The 22,199-nt window shown below is 47.9% G+C and overlaps 1 protein-coding gene across 2 annotated transcripts in view; it reads right to left on the reverse strand.

The window, feature by feature from the left end:
* Nucleotides 1–22,199, reverse strand: part of EYA3 (EYA transcriptional coactivator and phosphatase 3) — a 229,895-nt gene that overhangs the window by 138,819 nt on the left and 68,877 nt on the right. The window contains exon 2 of one of the 2 annotated variants that reach the window (XM_063954571.1): nt 665–756. The exons of the other annotated variant lie outside the window; for it this stretch is intronic. Coding sequence (XP_063810641.1) covers nt 665–697 — 33 coding nt within the window. The 5' untranslated portion in view covers nt 698–756. The remainder of the gene's footprint in view (nt 1–664; nt 757–22,199) is intronic. 2 annotated transcript variants of the gene reach the window in all.

A 22,199-nucleotide genomic window follows, 5' to 3' on the forward strand; every position in this document is an offset into this window, starting at 1 on the left:
CGCCATAGACACTGTGCCCGATATGCTGTCCTGCCCCAGCCGCCAGGTAATCACTGATCCGTTCTGGGCGCCGTTCTCTCTGCTGTGTCGGGCCGGCTGTGCGCGAGGGAAGGCGGCAGCAATGTCTATCAGTGACTCGGGGGGACGGGGAGCTCACGGAAGCAATTGTAAGGGGACGGGGAGGTGGCACCAACCTCCACCCTCCTTGTCTATCAGTGACCGGGGGAAAAGCTCACAGCAGCGCAACAGACAATTGTAAGGGGATGGGGAGTCGGCACCAACCACGCTTCCACCCTCCCTGTCTATCAGTGACCCGGGGAAGGGGGGGGGGGGAGCTCACGGCAGCGCAGCACCAATTGGAAGGGGAGGGCAGCAGGAGGATTTCTACACTGGCTGATCGCTGTGTGCAGCGCTCATCACAGCGGGTCCTGTGGGACCCGCTGATTTTTTTAAACTGGGTCCCTTACTGCTTGTAGCGCGTAAAATACGCGCTATAGCGAGTATTTGCGATCACTGCATTATATATATATATATATATATATATATATTTTTTTTTTTTTACACACACACACACACACACACACACACACACACACACACACACACACTGTATATTCTAATAGCATAAATCATTTTATAGAAGGGAGAGGTTAGAGAAAGTTACCGGTTGTTCTGCCATATCCTGTCCATTCTCCATGGCTGAAGTCTGCCTTAGGTCAAAGTACAGTAAGTGGTAACAATCTGGTATGCAGTTTTCTATGGTGAAAAATAGAAGAGATTGCTATTATTTAACAGAGCTGGGTAATGCTGTGCTTTCATTTCAGCTGCAGAAGTTTAAAGCTTGCATCACACCTGCGCTTAAGCAGGTTGTTCATGGAGTGTCTTTGTGAGTATTTTAATCTGTTAGAGAACACACTAAATGTATACACCATCAGCTTTTAAGTCTTACACACAAATACATAATTTATTTTGTTGCGGTGCAGGTAGCCACTAGCTACGCATACCATTTTTAGTTTTATTTTCTTGATGTATGATATTTGCCTTGCCTGCTTAAGCTTATGATTTACTTTTAGATCACTGAAATATAAAGGGTCTGGCTAAAAGTAGTGCACAACGACATTGGTTCTGAACGACTGGAGTAACAGACTTTGTTTAATGGTAATAAACAGACAAATTCAAAATTATTTATAATTAAGATCTATGTAAGAGCATATTTTCCTATTTTTTTATTTTATTATTTGTGACATAACTATTAGGCGGTAATGGGATATACAATGTCAACAGCAATATCAGTTGGGGATTTGGAAGGAAGCACATCAGTTAGTTAATAACATAAAACAATTAAATGGAACACTGCAAATGAGCACACATCACCATAACCGCTTCACTTTATCCAAGCAGTTTGATAAAAATCTGACCTGCTCTATAATCCACGCATTTATATAACATTCATAAAACAAAATAAGAAAAAAAATTCCGAACACAAGTAGGACAAGACAGAAATTTAAACATAATAAAATCCAGTAATGTGGTGTCCTAATAAGAGCTCAGGTTTACTGCTTTCTATGTACTGTACAATGGCCAATTACGGCAAGTGTCAAACTATAGATTTTAAGTTGTGTGTATTAAAAATGTTTAAATTGATGCCCCAGAGAGAACGCAAGTCAGAATAACGTTTGCTACTACATATTCAGAGACATGCAGATATAACCCTCACATGTGAAGCATTGGTAGAAGTACAATGTGTGAGTATATGCATCTGCAGTAATAACTGGTAACATAATACAGTAAATGGAATGATGGCTGAGGATGTAATTTAAGTGGAAATTTACATAAATGGAAAACATTGAAATTATAAAAAAAGAAGCCATAACACAGGTACAGTAATATAGTGTTTGTGTGGGTATCTTCTGGGTGACTCCAGTTTCTTCCCACAATTAAAAAAATATATATACTGGTAGGTCAACAGACTCCTGGGGGAAATTCAATTGTTTTTACATGAATGATGGAGTCCTATTGAACATGAATGGGTTGATGTTCAATAGGGGTTTTCTTTGCATCTAGTGCCCAAATAGAGCAGGTTTAGCAGCTTAACCTCTCTAAAGTCCTGGTTAATGATCCCAAACAGCAGTTTAAGCACCAAAATAAAAAAAACAGCAGACACCCGTCGCCGATTTCTGCTCGCTACCTTAGGAAGCTGCGAACAGAAATTACGCTATCGCACCAGTTGGCAGAAATAATTTAAGTATTAGGGAGAAAAATAATTACATTGATTTTCATTTTTCAATACTTACATGCATCTGCAATTCTTTTACAGGTGAAATAGTCATTAACAAACAACACATAATAATCTACATGTGATATACCCCCTAGGTATTTTTGACCCTGATATTTAAATAAATAAGAAACAAAAATTAATTTCTGCTCAGTATTTGAAAAGGAAAAAAACTTGGCAGTTCTATAAAAAAAAAATAAGAATTTACTCACCGGTAATTCTATTCCTCGTAGTCCGTAGTGGATGCTGGGGACTCCGTAAGGACCATGGGGAATAGCGGGCTCCGCAGGAGACTGGGCACTCTAAAAGAAAGATTTAGTACTATCTGGTGTGCACTGGCTCCTCCCTCTATGCCCCTCCTCCAGACCTCAGTTAAGGAAACTGTGCCCGGAAGAGCTGACATTACAAGGAAAGGATTTTGAAATACAGGGTAAGACTCATACCAGCCACACCAATCACACCATATAACTTGTGATAAACTTACCCAGTTAACAGTATGAACAACAACTGAGCATCACTCAACCAATGCTACATAACCATAACCCTTTGTTAAGCAATAACTATATACACGTATTGCAGAAAGTCCGCACTTGGGACAGGCGCCCAGCATCCACTACGGACTACGAGAAATAGAATTACCGGTGAGTAAACTCTTATTTTCTCTAACGTCCTAGCGGATGCTGGGGACTCCGTAAGGACCATGGGGATTATACCAAAGCTCCCAAACGGGCGGGAGAGTGCGGATGACTCTGCAGCACCGAATGGGCAAACACCAGGTCCTCCTCAGCCAGGGTATCAAACTTGTAGAATTTTGCAAATGTGTTTGAACCCGACCAAGTAGCAGCTCGGCAAAGCTGTAATGCAGAGACCCCTCGGGCAGCCGCCCAAGAAGAGCCCACCTTCCTTGTGGAATGGGCTTTCACTGATTTTGGATGCGGCAATCCAGCCGCAGAATGAGCCTGCTGAATCGTGTTACAGATCCAGCGAGCAATGGTTTGCTTTGAAGCAGGAGCACCCAGCTTGTTGGATGCATACAGGATAAACAGCGAGTCAGTTTTCCTGACTCCAGCCGTCCTGGCAACATAGATCTTCAAAGCCCTGACTACATCAAGCAACTTGGAATCCTCCAAGTCACGAGTAGCCGCAGGCACCGCAATGGGTTGGTTCAAATGAAAAGATGACACCACCTTTGGCAGAAACTGCGGACGAGTCCGCAATTCTGCCCTATCCATATGGAAAACCAGATAGGGGCTTTTACATGACAAAGCCGCCAATTCTGACACACGCCTAGCCGAGGCTAAGGCCAACAGCATGACCACTTTCCACGTGAGATACTTTAGCTCCACTGTCTTAAGTGGCTCAAACCAGTGGGATTTCGGGAAACCCAAGACCACGTTAAGATCCCAAGGCGCCACTGGTGGCACAAAAGGAGGCTGAATATGCAGCACTCCCTTAACAAACGTCTGAACCTCAGGCAGTGAAGCCAGTTCCTTTTGAAAGAAAATGGATCGGGCCGAAATCTGGACCTTTATGGACCCTAATTTCAGGCCCATAGTCACACCTGACTGTAGGAAGTGCAGGAATCGACCCAGCTGGAATTCCTCTGTAGGGGCTTTCCTGGCCTCACACCAAGCAACATATTTTCGCCATATACGGTGATAATGTTTTGCGGTCACGTCCTTCCTAGCCTTTATCAGCGTAGGAATAACTGCATCCGGAATGCCCTTTTCTGCTAGGATCCGGCGTTCAACCGCCATGCCGTCAAACGCAGCCGCGGTAAGTCTTGGAACAGACAGGGCCCCTGTTGCAACAGGTCCTGTCTGAGAGGCAGAGGCCATGGGTCTTCTGTGAGCATTTCTTGCAGTTCCGGGTACCAAGTCCTTCTTGGCCAATCCGGAACAATGAGTATTGTTCTCACTCCTCTTTTTCTTACGATTCTCAGTACCCTGGGTATGAGAGGAAGAGGAGGAAACACATAGACCGACTGGAATACCCACGGTGTCACCAGTGCGTCCACAGCTATCGCCTGAGGGTCCCTTGACCTGGCGCAATACCTCTTTAATTTTTTGTTGAGGCGGGACGCCATCATGTCCACCTGTGGCAGTTCCCATCGATTTACAATCTACGTGAAGACTTCTTGATGAAGTCCCCACTCTCCCGGGTGGAGGTCGCGTCTGCTGAGGAAGTCTGCTTCCCAGTTGTCCACTCCCGGAATGAACACTGCTGACAGTGCTTGCACGTGATTCTCCGCCCAACGAAGAATCCTGGTGGCTTCCGCCATTGCCACCCTGCTTCTTGTGCCGCCCTGGCGGTTTACATGAGCGACTGCCGTGATGTTGTCTGACTGAATCAGCACTGGTTGGTCTCGAAGCAGAGGCTCCGCTTGACTCAGGGCGTTGTATATGGCCCGTAGCTCCAGGATATTTATGTGCAGACAAGTCTCCTGACTTGACCACAGCCCTTGGAAGTTTCTTCCTTGAGTGACTGCCCCCCACCCTCGGAGGCTTGCATCCGTGGTCACCAGGACCCAGTCCTGTATGCCGAATCTGCGGCCCTCGAGGAGGTGAGCACCTTGTAGCCACCACAGAAGAGACACCCTGGCCCTGGGGGACAGGGTGATCATCCGATGCATCTGAAGATGCAATCCGGACCACTTGTCCAGCAGATCCCACTGAAAGATCCTCGCATGGAACCTGTCGAAGGGAATGGCTTCGTATGACGCCACCATCTTTCCCAGGACTCGCGTGCAGTAATGCACCGACACCTGTTTTGGCTTTAGGAGGTCTCTGACCAGAGTCACGAGCTCCTGAGCCTTCTCCTCCGGAAGAAACACCTTCTTCTGGTCTGTGTCCAGAATCATGCCCAGGAAGGGCAGACGCGTCGCAGGAATCAGCTGCGACTTTGGAATGTTCAGAATCCAGCCGTGCTGACGCAACACTTCCAGAGAGTGTGCTACGCTGATCAGCAACTGCTCCCTGGACCTCGCCTTTATGAGGAGATCGTCCAAGTATGGGATAATTGTAACACCTTGCTTCCGAAGAAGCACCATCATTTCCGCCATCACCTTGGTAATGACAGTCCCGTACCACAAACCTGAGGTACTCCTGATGAAGCGGATAAATGGGGACATGCAAGTAAGCATCCTTGATGTCCAGAGACACCATAAAATCCCCCTCTTTCAGGCTTGCAATGACCGCTCTGAGCGATTCCATTTTGAACTTGAATTTCTTCAAATACATGTTCAGGGATTTTAAATTTAAAATGGGTCTGACCGAACCGTCCGGTTTCGGTACCACAAACATAGTGGAATAGTAGCCCCTTCCCCGTTGAAGGGGGGGGAACCTCTACCACCACCTGCTGGAGAAAAAGTTTGTGAATTGCCGCCAACACTATCTCCCTTTCCATGGGGGAAGTTGGTAAGGCCGATTTTAGGTAACGGTGAGGGGGCGTCACCTCGAATTCCAGCTTGTATCCCTGAGACACAATTTGTATAGCCCAAGGATCCACCTGTGAGCGAACCCACTGGTGGCTGAAATGTCGGAGACGCGCCCCCACGGCTCCTGGCTCCGCCTGTGGAGCCCCAGCGTCATGCGGTGAATTTAGTGGAAGCCGGGGAGGACTTTTGTTCCTGGGAACTAGCTGCATGGTGCAGCTTTTTCCCTCTACCCCTGCCTCTGGCAAGAAAGGACGCACCTCCGACCTTCTTGCTCTTCTGAGAACGAAAGGACTGCATTTGGTAATACGGTGCTTTCTTAGGCTGTGGAGGGACATAAGGCAAGAAATTTGACTTCCCAGCCGTAGCTGTGGAAACTAGGTCTGAGAGACCGTCCCCAAACAATTCCTCACCCTTATAAGGTAAAACCTCCATGTGTTTTTTAGAGTCGGTATCCCCTGTCCATTGCAGAGTCCATAAGACCCTTCTGGCAGAAATGGACATTGCGTTTACTCTAGAGCCCAGCAGGCAAATATCCCTCTGGGTACCCCGCATATATAGGACCGCGTCCTTAATATGTGCCAGGGTCAGTAGAACAGTGTCCCTGTCCAGGGTATCTATCTCCTCAGACAGAGTATCCGTCCATGCTGCTACCGCACTACACATCCAGGCCGAAGCAATTGCTGGCCTCAGCAGTGTGCCAGAATGTGTATCAACAGACTTCAGGATAGCTTCCTGCTTTCTATCCGCAGGATTTTTTAGGGCGGCCGTATCCTGAGACGGCAGGGCCACCTTTTTAGACAAGCGTGTCAACGCCTTGTCTACTCTAGGGGAGGATTCCCAGCGTAACCTGTCCGTTGGCGGGAAAGGATACGCCATAAGTAATCTTTTGGAAATTATCACCTTCCTGTCAGGGGAATCCCACGCTTTTTCACATAATTCATTTAATTCATGTGAAGGGGGAAAAGTCACTTCATGCTTTTTCTCCCCATACATATAAATCCTCTTGTCAGGGACAAGATTTTCCTCAGAAATGTGTAATACATCCTTCATTGCTACAATCATGTAGCGGATGGCTTTAGTCATTTTAGGCTGCAACTTTGCCACATAGTCATCGACACTGGAGTCAGATTCCGTGTCAACATCTGTGTCAACTATCTGGGATAGTGTGCGCTTTTGAGACCCTGACTGTCCCAAGGTTACAGTTTTATCCAATCTGTTATGCAAGGAGTTTACATTATCATTTAACACCTTCCACATATCCATCCAATCAGGTGTCGGGACCGTCGGCGGCAACACCACACTCAGCTGCACTTGTTCTGCCTCCACGTATCCTTCCTCATCAAACATGTCGACACAGGCGTACCGACACACAGGACACACACAGGGAATGCTCTGACTGAGGACAGGACCCCACAAAGGCTTTTGGGGAGACAGAGAGAGAGTATGCCAGCACACACCCCAGCGCTATATAACCCAGGGATTACACTGTACCTTAGTGTTTACCCCGTAGCTGCTGTTAAATACATCTCTGCACCTAAATTTATGTGCCCCCCCTCTCTTTTTTACCCTCTATTGCACCTGTATACTGCAGGGGAGAGCCTGGGGAGCGTCCTTCCAGCGGAGCTGTGAAGAGAAAATTGCGCTGGTGTGCTGAGGAAGAAGGCCCCGCCCCCTCAGCGGCGGGCTTCTGTCCCGCTTTAATGTGTAAAAAATGGCGGGGGCTCGGGCATATATACAGTCCCAGACTGTATATATGTCTATTTTTTGCCAAAAAGGTAAATAATTGCTGCCCAGGGCGGGCGCCCCCCCCCCCCCCCCTGCACCCTACTGTGACCGCAGTGTGCGGTGTTCTGTGGGAGCAATGGCTCACAGCTGCAGTGCTGTGCGCTACCTTAAGTGAAGACAGGAGTCTTCAGCCGCCGATTTCGATGTCTTCATGCTTCTGCTGCGTCTGTACTTCTGGCTCTGCGAGGGGGACGGCGGCGCGGCTCCGGGAACGGACGATCAAGGTTAGGTACTTGTGTTCGATCCCTCTGTAGCTAATGGTGTCCAGTAGCCTAAGAAGCGCTACCTAGCTGCCGTGAGTAGGTTTGCTTCTCTCCCCTCAGTCCCTCGTAGCAGAGAGTCTGTGCCAGTGCACACCAGATAGTAGTAAATCTTTCTTTAGAGTGCCCAGTCTCCTGCGGAGCCCGCTATTCCCCATGGTCCTTACGGAGTCCCCAGCATCCACTAGGACGTTAGAGAAAATAAGAATTTACTTACCGATAATTCTATTTCTCGTAGTCCGTAGTGGATGCTGGGGACTCCGTCAGGACCATGGGGAATAGCGGCTCCGCAGGAGACAGGGCACAAAAGTAAAAGCTTTAGGATCAGGTGGTGTGCACTGGCTCCTCCCCCTATGACCCTCCTCCAAGCCTCAGTTAGGATACTGTGCCCGGACGAGCGTACACAATAAGGAAGGATTTTGAATCCCGGGTAAGACTCATACCAGCCACACCAATCACACTGTACAACCTGTGATCTGAACCCAGTTAACAGCATGATAACAGCAGAGCCTCTGAAAAGATGGCTCACAACAATAATAACCCGATTTTTGTAACAATAACTATGTACAAGTATTGCAGACAATCCGCACTTGGGATGGGCGCCCAGCATCCACTACGGACTACGAGAAATAGAATTATCGGTAAGTAAATTCTTATTTTCTCTGACGTCCTAAGTGGATGCTGGGGACTCCGTCAGGACCATGGGGATTATACCAAAGCTCCCAAACGGGCGGGAGAGTGCGGATGACTCTGCAGCACCGAGTGAGAGAACTCCAGGTCCTCCTCAGCCAGGGTGTGCCCCTGACCAAGTAGCAGCTCGGCAAAGTTGTAAAGCCGAGACCCCTCGGGCAGCCGCCCAAGATGAGCCCACCTTCCTTGTGGAATGGGCATTTACATATTTTGGCTGTGGCAGGCCTGCCACAGAATGTGCAAGCTGAATTGTACTACACATCCAACTAGCAATCGTCTGCTTAGAAGCAAGAGCACCCAGTTTGTTGGGTGCATACAGGATAACAGCAAGTCAGTTTTCCTGACTCCAGCCGTCCTGGAAACCTATATTTTCAGGGCCCTGACAACATCTAGCAACTTGGAGTCCTCCAAGTCCCTAGTAGCCGCAGGTACCACAATAAGCTGGTTCAGGTGAAACGCTGACACCACCTTAGGGAGAAACTGGGGACGAGTCCGCAGCTCTGCCCTGTCCGAATGGACAATCAGATATGGGCTTTTGTGAGACAAAGCCGCCAATTCTGACACTCGCCTGGCCGAGGCCAGGGCCAACATCATGGTCACTTTCCATGTGAGATATTTCAAATCCACAGATTTGAGCGGTTTAAACCAAATGTGAATTGAGGAATCCCAGAACTACGTTGAGATCCCACAGTGCCACTGGAGGCACAAAAGGGGGTTGTATATGCAGTACTCCCTTGACAAACTTCTGGACTTCAGGAACTGAAGCCAATTCTTTCTGGAAGAAAATCGACAGGGCCGAAATTTGAACCTTAATGGACCCCAATTTGAGGCCCATAGACACTCCTGTTTGCAGGAAATGCAGGAATCGACCGAGTTGAAATTTCTTCGTGGGGCCTTCCTGGCCTCACACCACGCTACATATTTTCGCCACATGTGGTGATAATGTTGTGCGGTCACCTCCTTCCTGGCTTTGACCAGGGTAGGAATGACCTCTTCCGGAATGCCTTTTTCCCTTAGGATCCGGCGTTCAACCGCCATGCCGTCAAACGCAGCCGCGGTAAGTCTTGGAACAGACATGGTACTTGCTGAAGCAAGTCCCTTCTTAGCGGCAGAGGCCATGAGTCCTCTGTGAGCATCTCTTGAAGTTCCGGGTACCAAGTCCTTCTTGGCCAATCCGGAGCCACGAGTATAGTTCTTACTCCTCTACGTCTTATAATTCTCAGTACCTTAGGTATGAGAAGCAGAGGAGGGAACACATACACCGACTGGTACACCCACGGTGTTACCAGAACGTCCACAGCTATTGCCTGAGGGTCTCTTGACCTGGCGCAATACCTGTCCAGTTTTTTGTTCAGGCGGGACGCCATCATGTCCACCTTTGGTCTTTCCCAACGGTTCACAATCATGTGGAAGACTTCCCGATGAAGTCCCCACTCTCCCGGGTGGAGGTCGTGCTGAGGAAGTCTGCTTCCCAGTTGTCCACTCCCGGAATGAACACTGCTGACAGTGCTATCACATGATTTTCCGCCCAGCGAAGAATCCTTGCAGTTTCTGCCATTGCCCTCCTGCTTCTTGTGCCGCCCTGTCTGTTTACGTGGGCGACTGCCGTGATGTTGTCCCACTGGATCAATACAGGCTGACCTTGAAGCAGAGGTCTTGCTAAGCTTAGAGCATTGTAAATTGCTCTTAGCTCCAGTATATTTATGTGGAGAGAAGTCTCCAGACTTGATCACACTCCCTGGAAATTTTTTCCTTGTGTGACTGCTCCCCAGCCTTTCAGGCTGGCATCCGTGGTCACCAGGACCCAGTCCTGAATGCCGAATCTGTGGCCCTTTAGTAGATGAGCACTCTGCAGCCACCACAGAAGAGACACCCTTGTCCTTGGAGACAGGGTTATCCGCTGATGCATCTGAAGATGCGATCCGGACCATTTTTCCAGCAGATCCCACTGAAAAGTTCTTGCGTGAAATCTGCCGAATGGAATCGCTTCGTAAGAAGCCACCATTTTTCCCAGGACCCTTGTGCAATGATGCACTGACACTTTTCCTGGTTTTAGGAGGTTCCTGACTAGCTCGGATAACTCCCTGGCTTTCTCCTCCGGGAGAAACACCTTTTTCTGGACTGTGTCCAGAATCATCCCTAGGAACAGCAGACGTGTCGTCGGAGACAGCTGCGATTTTGGAATATTTAGAATCCACCCGTGCTGTCGTAGAACTACTTGAGATAGTGCTACTCCGACCTCCAACTGTTCTCTGGACCTTGCCCTTATCAGGAGATCGTCCAAGTAAGGGATAATTAAGACGCCTTTTCTTTGAAGAAGAATCATCATTTCGGCCATTACCTTGGTAAAGACCCGGGGTGCCGTGGACAATCCAAACGGCAGCGTCTGAAACTGATAGTGACAGTTTTGTACCACGAACCTGAGGTACCCTTGGTGAGAAGGGCAAATTGGGACATGGAGGTAAGCATCCTTGATGTCCAGGGACACCATATAGTCCCCTTCTTCCTGGTTCGCTATCACTGCTCTGAGTGACTCCATCTTGATTTGAACCTTTGTATGTAAGTGTTCAAATATTTCAGATTTAGAATAGGTCTCACCGAGCCGTCTGGCTTCAGTACCACAATATAGTGTGGAATAATACCCCTTTCCTTGTTGTAGGAGGGGTACTTTGATTATCACCTGCTGGGAATACAGCTTGTGAATTGTTTCCAATACTGCCTCCCTGTCGGAGTGAGACGTTGGTAAAGCAGACTTCAGGAACCTGCGAGGGGGAGACGTCTCGAATTTCTAATCTGCACCCCTGGGATACTACTTGTAGGATCCAGGGGTCCACTTGCGAGTGAGCCCACTGCGCGCTGAAACTCTTGAGACGACCCCCCACCGCACCTGAGTCCGCTTGTACGGCCCCAGCGTCATGCTGAGGACTTGGCAAAAGCGGTGGAGGGCTTCTGTTCCTGGGAATGGGCTGCCTGCTGCAGTCTTCTTCCCTTTCCTCTATCCCTGGGCAGATATGACTGGCCTTTTGCCTGCTTGCCCTTATGGGGACGAAAGGACTGAGGCTGAAAAGACGGTGTCTTTTTCTGCTGAGATGTGACTTGGGGTAAAAAAGGTGGATTTTCCAGCTGTTGCCGTGGCCACCAGGTCCGATGGACCGACCCCAAATAACTCCTCCCCTTTATACGGCAATACTTCCATGTGCCGTTTGGAATCTGCATCACCTGACCACTGTCGTGTCCATAAACATCTTCTGGCAGATATGGACATCGCACTTACTCTTGATGCCAGAGTGCAAATATCCCTCTGTGCATCTCGCATATATAGAAATGCATCCTTTAAATGCTCTATAGTCAATAAAATACTGTCCCTGTCAAGGGTATCAATATTTTCAGTCAGGGAATCCGACCAAGCCACCCCAGCGCTGCACATCCAGGCTGAGGCGATCGCTGGTCGCAGTATAACACCAGTATGTGTGTATATACTTTTTAGGATATTTTCCAGCCTCCTATCAGCTGGCTCCTTGAGGGCGGCCGTATCTGGAGACGGTAACGCCACTTGTTTTGATAAGCGTGTGAGCGCCTTATCCACCCTAAGGGGTGTTTCCCAACGCGCCCTAACTTCTGGCGGGAAAGGGTATAACGCCAATAATTTTCTATCGGGGGAAACCCACGCATCATCACACACTTCATTTAATTTATCTGATTCAGGAAAAACTACAGGTAGTTTTTTCACACCCCACATAATACCCTCTTTTGTGGTACTTGTAGTATCAGAAATATGTAACACCTCCTTCATTGCCCTTAACATGTAACGTGTGGCCCAAATGGAAAATAAGTTTGTTTCTTCACCGTCGACACTGGAGTCAGTGTCCGTGTCTGTGTCGACCGACTGAGGTAAATGGGCGTTTTAAAGCCCCTGACGGTGTTTGAGACGCCTGGACAGGTACTAATTGGTTTGCCGGCCGTCTCATGTCGTCAACCGACCTTGCAGCATGTTGACATTATCACGTAATTCCCTAAATAAGCCATCCATACCGGTGTTGACTCCCTAGAGAGTGACATCACCATTACAGGCAATTGCTCCGCCTCCTCACCAACATCGTCCTCATACATGTCGACACACACGTACCGACACACAGCACACACACAGGGAATGCTCTGATAGAGGACAGAACCCCACTAGCCCTTTGGGGAGACAGAGGGAGAGTTTGCCAGCACACACCAAAACGCTATATTATACAGGGACAACCTTATATAAGTGTTTTCCCTTATAGCATCTTAATATATATAATAATATCGCCAAATAAGTGCCCCCCCTCTCTGTTTTAACCCTGTTTCTGTAGTGCAGTGCAGGGGAGAGCCTGGGAGCCTTCCTAGCAGCGGAGCTGTGTAGGAAAATGGCGCTGTGTGCTGAGGAGAATAGGCCCCGCCCCCTTTTCGGCGGGCTTCTTCTCCCGTTTTTCTGACAACCTGGCAGGGGTTAAATACATCCATATAGCCCCAGGGGCTATATGTGATGTATTTTTAGCCAGCATAGGTACTTTCATTGCTGCCCAGGGCGCCCCCCCAAGCGCCCTGCACCCTCAGTGACCGTTGGTGTGAAGTGTGCTGAGAGCAATGGCGCACAGCTGCAGTGCTGTGCGCTACCTCATGAAGACTGAGAAGTCTTCAGCCGCCGATTTCTGGACCTCTTCTCTCTTCAGCATCTGCAAGGGGGTCGGCGGCGCGGCTCCGGTGACCCATCCAGGCTGTACCTGTGATCGTCCCTCTGGAGCTAGTGTCCAGTAGCCTAAGAAGCCAATCCATCCTGCACGCAGGTGAGTTCACTTCTTCTCCCCTAAGTCCCTCGTTGCAGTGAGCCTGTTGCCAGCAGGACTCACTGAAAATAAAAAACCTAACAAAACTTTTACTCTAAGCAGCTCTTTAGGAGAGCCACCTAGATTGCACCCTTCTCGGCCGGGCACAAAAACCTAACTAAGGCTTGGAGGAGGGTCATAGGGGGAGGAGCCAGTGCACACCACCTGATCCTAAAGCTTTTACTTTTGTGCCCTGTCTCCTGCGGAGCCGCTATTCCCCATGGTCCTGACGGAGTCCCCAGCATCCACTTAGGACGTCAGAGAAAAACACATTTCTTATGACTATAAAAGCAGCAATTCAATGAAAAAACATTAAACAAAACTATTGAATCATCCTCTCTCATGTGTTATCATAAACACAAACATAGCGAAAAAATCTTTTACTTCAATAGATAACTTTCGAACCATAAAAAAATATTCGTTATGGTAAGAACTTACCGTTGATAACGGTCTTTCTCCTAAGTCCACAGGTTCCACAGGATAACAATGGGATATGATGGCGCGACATTGGATTGGCACCAATCGATCAAAGCTTTCTGGCCTCCCAAGATGCAACGGGCCCGTCCATATATCCCTGCCCACTGGCTCAGGCAAATCAGTTGTATTCCAAAGCACAAGGCAGGAGCATCATGTAGAACCCTAATCAGGCGATAAGAACACATATGCACACCCTTCCGTACAAGAAGGAGGAGGTTAGTGAGTAGAAGTATCCTCAAATCAGTTGAGTCAGGGTGGGATCCCTGTGGACTTAGGAGAAATACAGTTATCAATGGTAAGTTCTTACCCTAACGAATATTTCTCCGGCAGGGTCCACAGGTTATCCACAGGATAACAATGGGATTTCCCAAAGCAATTTAGTGGTGGGGACACTCCTGATTGGACAGGAGAACCTTACGCTCGATTTCAGCATCATGAGAGGCAAAAAGTATCCAAGGCATAATGTCTAACGAATGTGTTAATGGAAGACCATGTGGCTACCTTACACATCTGTTCTGCTGAAGCACCATGCTGTGCTGCCCATGAAGGACCTACCTTACGAGTAGAGCGAGTAGAGACATTAGCAGGAACAGGTAGATCAGCTTGAGAATATGCTTCTGAAATGGTCACGAGAAGCCATCTTGCCAGCGTCTGTTTAGTAGCAGGCCATCCTCTCTTGTGAAATCCGTAGAGAATGAAGAGAGAATCTGTCTTTCTGATGGCACTGGTACGATCCACGTAGATCCTTAATGCACGGACCACGTCCAGCGATGCATCTCCCGCAGAAAGTCCAGATACCTGAAAAGCCGGGACTATAATTTCTTCATTAAGGTGGAATTTAGACACCACCTTAGGAAGATACCCAGACCTAGTTCTGAAAACTGCTTTATCTGGATAACAACAACAAAAAAACCAAAAAATCAGAAATGGGGAACAACATGACAGCACCCCTAAATCTGATACTCTTCTAGCTGATGCCATAGTCAGTAGAAAGAGCACTTTAGCTGTCAACCATTTAAGATCCACTTTATTAAGTGGTTCAAATGGGGCAACTTGAAGGGCTTTCAGGACTAAACATAAGTCCCACGGTCCTGTAGGCGGAACAAAAGGAGGTTGAATGCGCAGCATTCCCTGGAAAAAAGTACGCACATCCTGTAAATTGGCAATTTTCTTTTGGAAGCATACAGTCAATGCCGATACTTGCACTCTCAAGGAAGCCACCTTCAAACCTTTATCCATTCCTGCCTGAAGGAATGCTAAGACCTGGAAACTTTAAAAGATTTTGGGTCCACATTTCTTTCACTGCACCAATGAATATAGGCTTGCTATATTCGGTGAAAAATACGAGCTGAGGGTTTCCTTGCTCTGAGCATTGTTTGAATTACCTGTTGTGAAAATCCTTTTGACTTCAGGATAGAGGTTTCAAGAGCCACGCCATCAGAGACAGCCGATCCAGATGTCTGTGATAACAAGGACCCTGCGTCAGTAGGTCTGGACGTTGAGAGAGCAGAAATGGAGCATCCATCTACATTCTCTGCAGATCTGTGTACCAATGTCTTCTGGGCCCAGCCGGAGCTATTAGAATCACGGCCCCCTTTGCTTGCTTTATTTTCCTCACCACCCTGGATAATAGGGTGATCAGAGGAAACAGATAAGCCAGATGAAAGTCCCATCTCACCGACAAGTCGTCCACAAAGATCGCTCTGGGATCCTTTGTTCTTGACCCGTATGCGGGCACTTTGTTGTTCAGACGGGACGCCGTGAGATACATCTCTGGCAGCCCCCATTTGTCTACTAGAGTCTGAAAGACCTCCGGGTGTAGAGCCCATTCGCTTGCTTGAATGGTGTATCGACTGAGAAAGTCAGTTTCCCAGTTTAGGACTCCCGGAACGAACACTGCGGACAAGGCTGGATGATGGAGTTCTGCCCACTTTAGTATGCGACTTACATCCTTCCTCCCTGATGGTTGAGGTACGCTACTGCCGTTGCATTGTCCGATCGGATCTGGACTGGTTTTCCTTGAAGAATGTCCTTTGCCTGATCAGTGCCATGTATATGGCTCGAAGTTCCAACAGATTTATTGGCAGGCAACTTTCTTTTTTGGTACATTGTCCCTGGAACCACAATTTTCCGGACACTGCTCCCCAGCCCTGAAGACTGGCATCTGTTGTCAGGATCTCCCAATCTGGTATCCAAAAGGGTCTCCCCTTGTCCAGATGGGCTGTTTGTAGCCACCAGGCTAATGACTTTCTTACTTTTAACTAAAGTACCATAGTCTGTTTTTTATTGTCTGATGTACTCCATTCCATTTGGCAAGAATCAGACGCTGCAGAAGTCGAGTGGAATTGTGCATATTCTACCATGTCAAATGTTGACACCATCAAACCCATCACTCGCATTGCTGCGTGAATGGATACCGTTTGACTGTGTAACAAGTCCTGAAACCTTCACTGTACCTTCGATATCTTGTTCCGAGTTAAAAATACTCTATAGACCTGAATCCAGTACAGCCCCCAAGTGAGTCATCCGTTGTGATGGAACTAGCGATGATTTTGCCCAGTTTATGAGCCACCCGTGCCTCTGCAGACATGTTATTGTCTGTTAGAGATGACACAGGAGCAATTCCTGTGACTGTGCCAGGATTAAAAGGTCGTCGAGGTATGGAAAAATTCGTATCCCCTGCCTGCGGAGATAAGCTGCCATAACCACCATTATCTTGGTAAATACTCTGGGGGCTGTGGTTAACCCAAAGGGTAAGGCCTGGAACTGAACATGCTGTTGGAGGATAGCGAGCCTGAGATAACAATGATGGGACAGTGCTATAGGAACATGTAGGTAAGAATCCTGAATATTCAGGAATACCATATAATCCCCTGGCTCCATGGCCAAAACTATGGAATGTAACGTCTCCATGTGAAACAGAGGTACCCAAATGTATTTTGAGATTGAGAATGGGCCAAAACGACCCATTTGGCTTCTGAACCAAAAACAGGTTGGAGTAAAAACCCTGTCCTTGTGCAGGGGGTACTGGAATGACTACTCCTGACTGAAGCAATTTGCAAAAACAAAGCAGAGGGGTTTAAAAAAAAAAAAACACAATAAAACCCCCCACATTTGTTTTATACCAAGATGGTTTAAACCAGCTAACCCTGTATAAACTTGATCATTTGTATTTATGTGTGGGATAAACTCGACAACTACTGAAATGATTTTGATGGGCTACTCACTGAAATGTTTCTTGAGATCCTCTGCGTAACATAGGCTATGAATCATCTCGTTATCATGTTAAATCTGCTAATTAGCAAACAAAATCATCAACGCATTGAATAGTCTGTTGTTGTGCCACAGAGCAGGAAATGTGGGGGTCAGAGCCAGGCATGTGAAATATTGAGGGAGTGCGGAGGCACACATGGGTAATGGTGAATATAGTAATGGGGAATACCCTATCATTTAGAGAAAAAATAAGAATTTACTTACCGATAATTCTATTTCTCGTAGTCCGTAGTGGATGCTGGGGACTCCGTCAGGACCATGGGGTTTAGCGGCTCCGCAGGAGACAGGGCACAATAATAAAAGCTTTAGGATCAGGTGGTGTGCACTGGCTCCTCCCCCTATGACCCTCCTCCAAGCCTCAGTTAGGATACTGTGCCCGGACGAGCGTGCATAATAAGGAAGGATATTGAATCCCGGGTAAGACTCATACCAGCCACACCAATCACACCGTACAACCTGTGATCTGAACCCAGTTAACAGTATGATAACAACGAAGGAGCCTCTGATGGCTCACAACAAGAATAACCCGATTTTTGTAACAATAACTATGTACAAGTATTGCAGACAATCCGCACTTGGGATGGGCGCCCAGCATCCACTACGGACTACGAGAAATAGAATTATCGGTAAGTAAATTCTTATTTTCTCTAACGTCCTAAGTGGATGCTGGGGACTCCGTCAGGACCATGGGGATTATACCAAAGCTCGCAAACGGGCGGGAGAGTGCGGATGACTCTGCAGCACCGAATGAGAGAACTCCAGGTCCTCCTCAGTCAGGGTGTGCCCCTGACCAAGTAGCAGCTCGGCAAAGTTGTAAAGCCGAGACCCCTCGGGCAGCCGCCCAAGATGAGCCCACTTCCTTGTGGAATGGGCTTTTACTGATTTTGGCTGTGGCAAGCCTGCCACAGAATGTGCAAGCTGAATTGTACTACAAATCCAGCGAGCAATCGTCTGCTTAGAAGCAGGAACACCCATCTTGTTGGGTGCATACAGGCTAAACAGCGAGTCAGATTTTCTGACTCCAGTCGTCCTGGAAACATATATTTTCAGGGCCCTGACAACGTCAAGTAACTTGGAGTCCTCCAAGTCCCTAGTAGCCGCAGGTACCACAATAGGTTGGTTCATGTGAAAAACAGAAAACACCTTAAGGAGAAATTGAGGACGAGTCCTCAATTCTGCCCTGTCAGAATGAAAAATTAAGTAAGGGCTTTTATATGATAAAGCCGCCCATTCTGACACACGCCTGGCTGAAGCCAGGGCTAATAGAATCTTCACCTTCCATGTGAAATATTTTAATTCCACAGTGGTGAGTGGATCAAACCAATGTGACTTTAGGAAACTCAAAACAACATTGAGATCCCAAGGTGCCACTGGGGGCACAAAAGGAGGCTGTATATGCAGTACCCCTTTTACAAACGTCTGAACTTCAGGTACTGAAGCCAGTTCTTTCTGGAAGAAATTCGACAGGGTCGAAATTTGAACCTTAATGGACCCTAATTTTAGGCCCATAGACAGTCCTGTTTTCAGGAAATGTAGGAACGACCCAGTTGGAATTCCTCTGTAGGGACCTTCTTGGCCTCACACCACGCAACATATTTTCACCAAATGCGGTGAAAATGTTTTGCGGTTACATCCTTCCTGGCTTCGACCAGGGTAGGGATGACTTCATCTGGAATGCCCTTTCAGGATCCGGCGTTCAACTGCCATGCCGTCAAACACAGCCGCGGTAAGTCTTGGAACAGACAAGGCCCCTGCTGGAGCAGGTCCTTTCTTAAAGGTAGAGGCCACGGTTCTTCCGTGAGCATCTCTTGAAGTTCCGGGTACCAAGTCCTTCTTGACCCATCCGGAACCACGAGTATCGTTCTTACTCATCTCCTTCTTATGATTCTCAGTACTTTTGGTATGAGATGCATAGGAGGGAACACATACCCTGACTGGTACACCCACAGTGTTACCAGAGCGTCCACCGCTATTGCCTGAGGGTCCCTTGACCTGGCGCAATATTTGTCTAGTTTTTTGTTCAGGCGGGACGCCATCATGTCCACCTTTGGTTTTTCCCAACGGTTTACAATCATGTGGAAGACTTCCCGCTGAAGTCCCCACTCTCCCGGGTGGAGGTTATGCCTGCTGAGGAAGTCTGCTTCCCAGTTTTCCACTCCCGGAATTAACACTGCTGAGAGTGTTATCACATGATTTTTCGCCCAGCGAAGAATCCTTGCAGTTTCTGCCATTTCCCTCCTGCTTCATGTGCCGCCCTGTCTGTTTACGTGGGCGACTGCCGTGATGTTGTCCCACTGGATCAATACCGGCTGACCTTGAAGCAGAGGTCTTGCTAAGCTTAGAGCCTTGTAAATTGCCCTTAGCTCCAGTATATTTATGTGGAGAGAAGTCTCCAGACTTGATCACACTCCCTGGAAATTTTTTCCTTGTGTGACTGCTCCCCAGCCACTCAGGCTGGCATCCGTGGTCACCAGGACCCAGTCCTGAATGTCGAATCTGCGGCCCTTTCATAGATGAGCACTCTGCAGCCACCGCAGAAGAAAACACCCTTGTCCTTGGAGACAGGGTTATCCGCTGATGCATCTGAAGATGCGATCCGGACCATTTTCCCAGCAGATTCCACTGAAAGGTTCTTGTGTGAAATCTACCGAATGGGATCGCTTTGTAAGAAACCACCATTTTTCACAGGACCCTTGTGCAATGATGCACTGATACTTTTCCTGGTTTTAGGAGGTTCCTGACTAGCTCGGATAACTCCCTGGCCTTCTTCTCCGGGAGAAAACATCCTTTTCTGGACTGTGTCCAGAATCATTCCTAGGAACATTAGACGTGTCGTCGGAAAAAGCTGCGATTTTGGAATATTTAGAATCCACTCGTGCTGTCGTAGAACTACTTGAGATAGTGCTACTCCGACCGCCAACTGTTCTCTGGACCTTGCCCTTATCAGGAAAGCGTCCATATTTCTTTTAGGAAGAATCATCATTTCGGCCATTACCATGATAAAGACCCGGGGTGCCGTGGACAATCCAAACGGCAGCGTCTGAACTGATAGTGACAGTTCTGTACCACGAACCTGAGATACCCTTGGTGAGAAGGGCAAATTTTGGACATGTAGGTAAGCGTCCCTGATATCCAGTGACACCATATCGTCCTGGTTCGCTATCACTGCTCTGAGTGACTCCATCTTGATTTGAACCCTTGTATGTAATTGTTCAAATCTTTTAGATCTCACCGAGCCGTTTGGCTTCAGTACCACAATATAGTGTGGAATAATACCCCTTCCCTTGTTGTAGGAGGGGTACTTTGATTATCACCTGCTGGGAATACAGCCTGTGAATTTTTTCCCAATACTGCCTCCCTGTCGGAGGGAGACGTTGGTAAAGCAGACTTCAGGAACTTGTGAGGGGAAGACGTCTCGAATTTCCAATGTACACCTGGGATACTACGTGTAGGATCCAGGAGTCCACTTGCGAGTGAGCCCACTGCGTGCTGAAACTCTTGAGATGACCCCCCACCGCACCTGAGTCCGCTTGTATGGCCCCAGCGTCATGCTGCGGACTTGGCAGAAGCTGTGGAGGACTTCTGTTCCTGGGAATGGGCTGCCTGCTGCAGTCTTCTTCCCTTTCCTCTAACCCTGGGCAGATATGACTGGCCTTTTGCCCGCCTGCCTTTATGGGTACGAAAGGACTGAGACTGAAAAGACTGTGTCCTTTTCTGCTGAGATGTGACTTGGGGTAACAAAAGTGGATTTTCCAGCTGTTGCCATGGCCACCAGGTCCGATGGACCGCCCCTTTATACGGCAATACTTCCATGTGCCGTCTGGAATCTGCATCACCTGACCACTGTCATGTCTATAAACATCGTCTGGCAGATATGGACATCACATCTACTCTTGATGCCAGAATGCAAATATCCCTCTGCGCATCTCGCATATATAGAAATGCATCCTTAAAATGCTCTATAGTCAATAAAATATTGTTCCTGTCAAGGGTATCAATATTTTCAGTCAGGAAATCCGACAAAGCCCCCCCAGCGCTGCACATCCAGGCTGAGGCGATTGCTGGTCGTAGTATAACACCAGTATGTGTGTATATACTTTTTAGGATATTTTTCAGCTTCCTATCAGCTGGCTCTTTGAGGGCGGCCGTATCTGGAGACGGTAACGCCACTTGTTTTTATAAGCGTGTGAGCGCCTTATCCACCCTAAGGTGCGTCTCCCAACTCGCCCTCACTTCTGGCGGGAAAGGGTATACCTCCAATAATTTTCTATCGGAGGAAACCCACGTATCATCACACACTTTAATATATCTGATTCAGGAAAAACTACAAGTAGATTATTCCCACCCTACATAATACCCTTATTTGTGGTACTTGTAGTATCAGAAATATGTAACACCTCCTTCATTGCCCTTAACATGTAACGTGTGGCCCTAAAGGAAAATACGTTTGTTTCTTCACCGTCGACACTGAAGTCAGTGTCCGTGTCTGTGTCTGTGTCGACCAATTGAGGTAAATGGGCGTTTTTACAAGCCCCTGACGGTGTCTGAGACGCCTGGACAGGTACTAATTTGTTTGCCGGCCGTCTCATGTCGTCAACCGACCTTGCATCGTGTTGACATTATCACGTAATTCCTAAATAAGCCATCCATTCCGGTGTCGACTCCCTAGAGAGTGACATCACCAATACAGGCAATTTGCTCCGCCTCCTCACCAACATCGTCCTCCTACATGTCGACACACACGTACCGACACACAGCACACACACAGGGAATGCTCTGATAGAGGACAGGACCCCACTAGCCCTTTGGGGAGACAGAGGGAGAGTTTGCCAGCACACACCAAAAACGCTATAATTATACAGGGACAACCCCTTATACAAGTGTTTTCCCTTATAGCATTTTCACATATGTAATCATATCGCCAAATAAGTGCCCCCCCTCTCTGTTTTAACCCTGTTTCTGTAGTGCAGTGCAGGGGAGAGCCTGGGAGCCTTCCTCACAGCAGAGCTGAGCAGGAAAATGGCGCCGTGTGCTGAGGAGAATAGGCCCCGCCCCCTAAAACGGCGGGCTCTTCTCCCGGAGTTTGTGAGATCTGGCAGGGGTTAAATACATCCATATAGCCTCAAGGGCTATATGTGATGTATTTTAGC

The sequence above is a fragment of the Pseudophryne corroboree genome, chromosome 2 (assembly GCF_028390025.1).
Source record: "Pseudophryne corroboree isolate aPseCor3 chromosome 2, aPseCor3.hap2, whole genome shotgun sequence".
NCBI classification, from domain to species: Eukaryota; Metazoa; Chordata; class Amphibia; order Anura; family Myobatrachidae; genus Pseudophryne; species Pseudophryne corroboree.